General features: G+C 43.3%; 1 protein-coding gene across 3 annotated transcripts in view; it reads right to left on the bottom strand.

The window, feature by feature from the left end:
* Positions 1-6,354, bottom strand: part of HMGCLL1 (3-hydroxy-3-methylglutaryl-CoA lyase like 1) — a 76,558-nt gene extending 70,204 nt beyond the window's left edge. The window contains exon 1 of one of the 3 annotated variants that reach the window (XM_072333174.1): positions 5,918-6,164. In XM_072333174.1, coding sequence (XP_072189275.1) covers positions 5,918-6,022 — 105 coding nt within the window. In that variant the 5' untranslated portion in view covers positions 6,023-6,164. Of the gene's footprint in view, positions 1-5,718; positions 5,742-5,917; positions 6,165-6,231 lie in introns of those variants that run through there. The other 2 variants (XM_072333175.1, XM_072333176.1) reach the window with 2 other exon arrangements.
* Positions 6,355-7,234: the final 880 nt, after the last annotated feature.

Genomic DNA, 7,234 nt, shown 5'->3' on the forward strand with positions numbered 1-7,234 from the left:
CAAGTTCACAACAGTAAGCACCATCTTTAACACACATTTTCCTCTTCATACTTCATGTATCTTTCAAAATATACATTTGGGGGGAACAGAAGAATGCTAAAGAAAATAGTCTTTGTTGAATGAATGAGGGAGCTGAACAATACAAGAGAGTTCAACACAGCCTGAAGTGTTAAATAACTACTTTGCTGGAGTCCCCTACAGTTTCCTTTAACATAACTCCTTCCACATTTGACACATCAAAGGATTTCGGTAACCTTCAATTCCTAAGATTTCAGGGAATCATCTCCTTGGTTAAATACCACAATTTTTACGCTGTGAAAGAGAAGAGAGTGACAAGAACTCATTTCAGCTTTATGTCTGGACTGTACCTACACTGCACCAGTTTCTCCCCATGTGATATTGACAAGGAAACTGAAATTCTAACACACCTCTTACACCTCTTCATATGCAAGTGAATCTTTCATCTCAGATTCTGCAAGAACAAGAGCTACCTTCTTCCTCAAAAACAATTATAAGATTAAAAAAAAAAAAAAAGGGATTAAAATTGAGAGTAAATAAATGTAACTTCATTCTAAGTACCCAGCATTCTACCTTTAAGCCCAAGGAAGAATAAACAAATTGTTGATCCAAGCAACCACAGAAACTGCTGTCATTACAATTTCTTAGTATCATCAACAATCATTTTCAGGATTCAAAATTTGACTCATTACGAACAGTAAACATTTTGCTTTACGAAACCTTCCATGCCTGACTTACTCCTAGTTTGATGAGGCAGGTTGTGAGATTTCCTTCTTCAAATTACAGCAACTCTGAAACTGGAAGATCCACAAATTGTAAATTGAACCACTATTAAGATTAAAATCCAAGCTAATGATAAAAGCTCCATTTATTTCTGTAGAAATTAAATGAATCTAGCTCATCTTAGACAAGTCACTTATCTTCACCCCCAGCAAAAGCAACTAGAAAATGAATTAAGAAGAATAGTCTCAAGACATATGAATTTTCAGAATGATGATTTGACACATGGGGTGTCTGAAATTAATCTCCCTCCTTGAGCTGGCAAGAGAGGAAATGAACATCCCTGCCCGTATGCAGTCTTTGAAGGAGGTGGAGGTGGGACAAGTCAAAAACAAGATCTCACCAAAAAACAGATGTTGGATCTGAGCAGAAATTTCCTGTGTATTTTTTTAATTCCCAAATTTGCAGAGCAAGATCTGTAAAATCCTTTACAACATCTCCAGCTGCATTACAAAGTTCTAAACCTACATAACAATCCCAATATAGCATAGATCAGCTAAAAATTTTCTATTATCTTTCCATCATTCACAATCCAATAGCATTTAAAAAAAAAAAAAAGTCAGTGACTTCACATGTGTCAAACCTACACTTTATTATCCGACCTTGACCTTGTAACATTCTGTTTGGCACCTTTAGAAAACTGACTGCTTGGCCTTTTCAGACTTTCCAGTCTTCAACGCTTTATCCAGCAATGTTCTCGAGCTGTTATATCACAGCATGAAGAATATCTGGCTGAAAAAATTGAGATGAGCCTACTGAACTGATCTTCTAAAGGGAAAATTCCACTTGACTTAAAGGAAAATATTGGAAAGAGTCTGACAGCGAACTCTCTCTACTGCTGTTAAACTCAGTAGGAGTGTATTTTGTGTTTCATTTTGTACCTTCAGTGTTAGCATGTTAAATGTCATTTACCATCCCCAAAGTCATCAAGAAATGATACAACATGCTGATATCAACAGTTAACAATTTAAATTATTCTTCATTTTGAGTAACCCTTCCTACTTCATTCTTCTGATTGTATTTATTGGTTGAATAACATCATAAGCCTTCTGTCTTATCATGTAAATAAGCAATGCTTGGAAATGGGTGGAAATCTGTAACAAACTAGAAAAGTCTCATTCTTGGGATGCATTCTGTACTGACACAGCATGTAGAGGAATACACAAGGCTCAAAATCAGGAATTTCAAAGTTTCTTAGCAATGTGTTATTTAAACTACATGAAAGACAATGTTAAGTCTAAATACTTTGAAAGTTCTGGGTAAAGCACAGAGAGAAAGAGAGAGGGGAAAAAAAAGATGACAGATCCTTGCCCCTTGAAATTAATGTACTTTCTCTCTACTGAGTACTGGGTTCATTAAGCATCTTTCAGTAATATCATCCTTCTAAACTTAGGAAACCAGAATTCCACAATATAAAGTTTACAACCTTCAAATTCTCTTTCCTCCCACAAAAAATAGACTATGCAACTTTCAGCACAACAAAACAAACTGAATGTAAACTATGATGTACTTATTGTACACTGTAATTGCTATAATATATTTGCAATACCAGAAATCCTGTATAATTCTTAAACTAAATATGTTAAATAAAAAAGTAAAATAACCTAGTAATATAAGAAGAGTCTGCAGTGCACTTTTGTTGCTGGAACATATAATTACACAGAGATAAAAAGAACATTAAGTGCAGTATGTCCCAAATCAATCACTCTGAGGAGTAACTAAAAGATTCATGTATAACAGACATGCCTTTTCTTCCCAGGCAGCATAATATCAGACATCTCCATTTTTATGCTGTAATTTCAATCAAGAATAAGTTGTTGAACACAAGAGGTGGTAAAGACAAAAAGAGATAAACTTGTCAGTTTTCATCACATTATTCTTGAATTACTTTAAAAATAAATCTGAGAGGTTTTTAGCGTACCGTTAAAAAATGACAGCATACTTCAGTATCTAAACTACTAAATTAAAACTGCAAAAGCAAGACAGCTACAGAATTATAGACCATAGTAGTTGGAAGGGACCATCATGGAGCACAGCCCACCTGCCAAGCAGGTTCTCTACAGTAGATTACACAGCAAAGCATCCAGGCAGGTCCTGTACATCTCCAGAGGAGACTCCAGAGTCTCTATGCGCAGCCCGTTCCAGTGCTCTGTTGCTCTCACAGAAAAAAAAAGCTTAGATGGACTTCCTAGGTTCCAGTTTGTGCCCTCTGCCCTTTGTACTACCACTGGGCACCACCAAAAAGACCCTGGCCTCAACTTGGCTCTCACACATAAGATATTCACAAGATCCCTGCTCAGTCTTTTCCATGCCGATAACAACCAGGGCTCTCAGCCTTCTTCATAAAGGAAGTAGAGCAGGCCCCTAATTATCTTCATAGCCCTCTGCTGGAGTTTCCCTGTCTTTCTTCTATATATCTCCTTCTTCAAGAGTGTCAGTTTGTGAGTAGACATGGAATCATAAGGCTGTGCATTTTAGGTCTAGGTCATTAAACATAATTAGGCATATAACATATAAATCACTGTGACCTAGGCACTGAAACAGATGTTAACTGTCTAAATTAAAGGACCTGAGCTTTGGTTTGTTATTATACAAATTTATACATGTTTTGAATTCATCTGCAGTTATATAACTAACATTAATGTATACTATGATTGCAGTGATAACATATCAATCAGTTAATAACTCAGCATACTGAATCCAACACAGGACCCTAAATCTGTGCCAGAAATTAGACAAGATTACATTGTACACATAAGCATTATTTAGATTTGTGGCTCCTACAGTCACAGCCTCATCCAGCAGTGAGAGACCAGAGCATTATTTTTTAATCATTTTAGCTCTGCGTGTAATAGATACAAGCAGCTCTCAACAAAGCAGATAAATATTAATATAACACACCTTCCAGTACATCTAGCCAGTGGCTCATAAAAATACAACTTGTCCAAGAGAAAGATGCTTATTACCTATTTATGTTGAGCTACTACCTTTCTGCAGTCGCGTAGGATGCACTGATTGAAAGCAGAAGATGAATATTCACACTGAAGTAGACATTTGGACTCACCAAACTCATTTCCGTCCAATGTACTGTAAGTCATGTGACACAATCAAAAAACTGAATTTGGAACAGCCTGTATTTTAAGAATCACTTAAATGTTTATTCCCACAGTCCTTATTAACCAAGCTTCAAACTCTCTTAGGAAGTCATTCACTTTTGCTCCTATGGGCACTGCATCATCTAACTTGATTTCTAAACCTAATTAATATAGGTCTGTCATTTTGATTCAAAAGCTACTACAAATCCCCAGCACTTGATTCTTAAAACTTCTACTCCATATTTAATCTGAGTATACAAGTTTGTATGTGTGTGGCAACACACTCCTATTTTAAGCTCTTCCCTCTATGCCCACTCATCCCCCAGGTCCTAACAGCAGCTATCTAACAAACTAAAAACATCTCAATTTTTACAGCCATCAGTTGAACTACTGTGGTTTCTCTATCATATAAAGTAGAACATCTTTTCTTGAACATAGTAGTTACAAGAATGCACTCAAGCATAAGGAAAACTTTTAGATGCTGTTTGAGCACCCATGTGAGAAAAATGAAAATCTGAACATCCATGAAAGGTGAAAAAAAATATTACTAAAATCATCCAACAAAACAACAGGGAGGTAATGCAGAAGAAAACGTTTGAATATTCCTATTGACCAGCATGTTGGTGGGCTCCATGACAAGCCCATGCCTGATAAGAGCACAGCAATCTACAGGAGGGTATGACAGTTCCACTGGTGCCAACAGCAGCACCAGGAGCAGGCTCAGTACCCGCATGGCTTGGAACTGTGGGCAGCACCATGGGCAGCTCTATGAGAGGCCCAGAACTTGAGTTTGTGAAAAGTGAACTCAGGTAAGCAAATATGATACTGTGCCTTGTCAAGATTTTTGGCACCCCACAATTTTTAAACTATCTCACTTTTCGCACTGTGAATTATAATGGAAGGGTAGAAGTGTGAGATGCACGAGTGGAACTCTTTTTTAACAGTGCTTCATCCCTGATACCGGATCAACTCAGAAGATGCCCACCTGCATAGTTTAAAACCTGCCATGTTCACAGAATCATTACAGTTGCAAGTGACCTATAAGATCACTTGGTCTGTCAACCAACCCCCACCATGCCTACTAACCGTGTCCCTCAGAGCAACACCTATACCACCTCCCAGGGCAACCTGTTCCAGCACCTGACCACTCTTTCTGAGAAAAAAAAAAACAATCCTAATAGCCAGTCTGAACCTCTCCTTGTACTCCTTGAGGCCATTACTTCACATCCTATCACCTTTACCTGGGAGAAGACGCTGACCCCCACCTCGCCACAACCTCCTCTTGTAAAGAGCAATAAGGTTTCCTCTGAGCTGCCCCCAGACTAAATAACCCCAGATCCCTCAGCTGCTCCCCAAAAGGCTCATGCTTCAGACTCCTTACAGAATCACTGCCTTTCTCTGGAACCATACCAGGGCTTTGTTGTCTTTCTTGCAGTGAGGGGCCCAAAACTGCACACTGCACTTGAGGTATGGCCTCACCACGGCTTAGTACAGGCAGGTGATCACCTCTCTGATCCTGCTGGCAGCACTGTTTCTGATACAGGCCAGGCTGCCATTGGCCTTCTTGGTCCCCTGGGCACACTGCTAGCTCATACTCAGTCGGCGGTCAACCAACACATCAGATCTTTTTCCTCTGTGCACCTTTCCAGCCACTCTGTCCCAAGCCTGTAGCACTGCCTGGGGTTGCTGTGATCGCCGTACAGGACGCAGCACTTGGTCCTGATGGTGCTCATACAGTCGGCTTTATCTCATCGATCCAGCCTATCCAGAACCCTCCGCAGGGCCTTCGTAACCTCAAGCACATGAGAAGTACTGCAGTACTGACCAAGAGAAGGCCAACACGGTGCGTAGACACTCAGAGACCAGACAGCGCAGCGATGCCGCAGGTAACTGCAGGACGAGACGAGGTCCCCCACCCGGCGGTGCATGGCGGTAGCCGCGCCCCGTTCTCCCCCTGGCGGCGGCGGCGCCTCCCAGGGCCGGCCCCAGACCACCCCTCCACCCCCCGCGGCGCGGGGCGGTACCTGCCCGGGGTGCGGAGGCGCGGTCGGCTCCCCGATCCACAGCTGCTCCTTGAGGAGGTGCTGATAGCTGAGGCAGTGCTTCAGCGCCGACGGCACCGTACCCATGGCGGGGTGGCGGGCGGCCAGCCGCAAGGTCAGCGCGGCTTCCCAGCCCCGCTCCCGCTACAGCCACTGGCTGCAGCCCGGTCCCGGCAGCGCCTGCGATTGGCGGAAGGCGAGAGCCCGCCGTGCCGGCACCCCCGCCGCCTACAGTTTGATGCGGCAACCGCGCCTCAGCGCAGCCGGCGGTGGCTGCCGCTGCCCCCGCTCCTCACCTGCCCCTCCGCGCCGTCCCGAGCGCTGCGCAGCCCGGGCGCTGCCAGCCCGCGTCGGGCGGTGCCTTGGCCGGCTCCGCAGCTGCCTGACATTGCGGGAAAGCGAGGAGGGAGCTCTGAGGGGACGCGGGGACAACAGCTCTACCGGGCGGGAGGCACGAACGTGGGACGGCCAACCGCTCTGCCGCAGGGCGACGGCAAGCACACACATCCTGGGGGAATGGAGCCCAGCCTGTGCTCTGCGCTGGGCAAGGAGAGAGGGTCAAGGAAGGACTGACAGGGAGCCGGCCTGCCTGGGGACCCTGATTCCAGATAAAACCTTTCCTGGTTGGCAGTTCAGGTGGCAGCACATCTTTGACAAAAGTCTTCCTGTGCCTGTCAGCACGTCTGCTTTGCAGTTGGGCCGTGGAAACTTAGAGCAAGCAGCACACTGCTCACATTTAGCAGCTCTCTTCAAAAGCAGCAGGTTGTATTTTGTCATCTCCCTTCAGTGCTTAGTGTCAGCCAATTTTCCAGGCTCCTCTCAAGTGAAATACCTTATGCTTTCTGGATAGTTCCTTTTCTGGGGTATCAGCAAGTTCATAATTTCACTCACCTTTCCCTCATTTTTTACAGAAGATTAGCAAGTTTACAGCCAAGTCCCTGCTTCAGCCCTCTGCTGATAGGCATGAGAGTCTCAAGGCAATCACTTGTATTTCAGGCTTGTTCTTCTGTCTCTTGAAACCCTGTAAAACAACGCTGGGATGTGTTTGAAGGGCTGGGAAATGTTTGTTTTCTGAGGATCGTGACAGAAAAAAAATATTTTAAATATGGTTTTACAGTGTGTTATAAAACACCAGTCTTGGGCATCTCTGCAGTTTCAAACCTGCCCACAGGAAAGTGCAGAGGCGATTCTCTGCTGGCTGAAATCTGAAGGAATTCATATCCTTTCTCTTTTCTACCAGATAAGTATTTGCCTTCAAAATTCTTACATGTTTCAGAGCTCAAGATTCCACAAATTACC

Source organism: Excalfactoria chinensis, chromosome 3, assembly GCF_039878825.1.
Source record: "Excalfactoria chinensis isolate bCotChi1 chromosome 3, bCotChi1.hap2, whole genome shotgun sequence".
NCBI classification, from domain to species: domain Eukaryota; kingdom Metazoa; phylum Chordata; class Aves; order Galliformes; family Phasianidae; genus Excalfactoria; species Excalfactoria chinensis.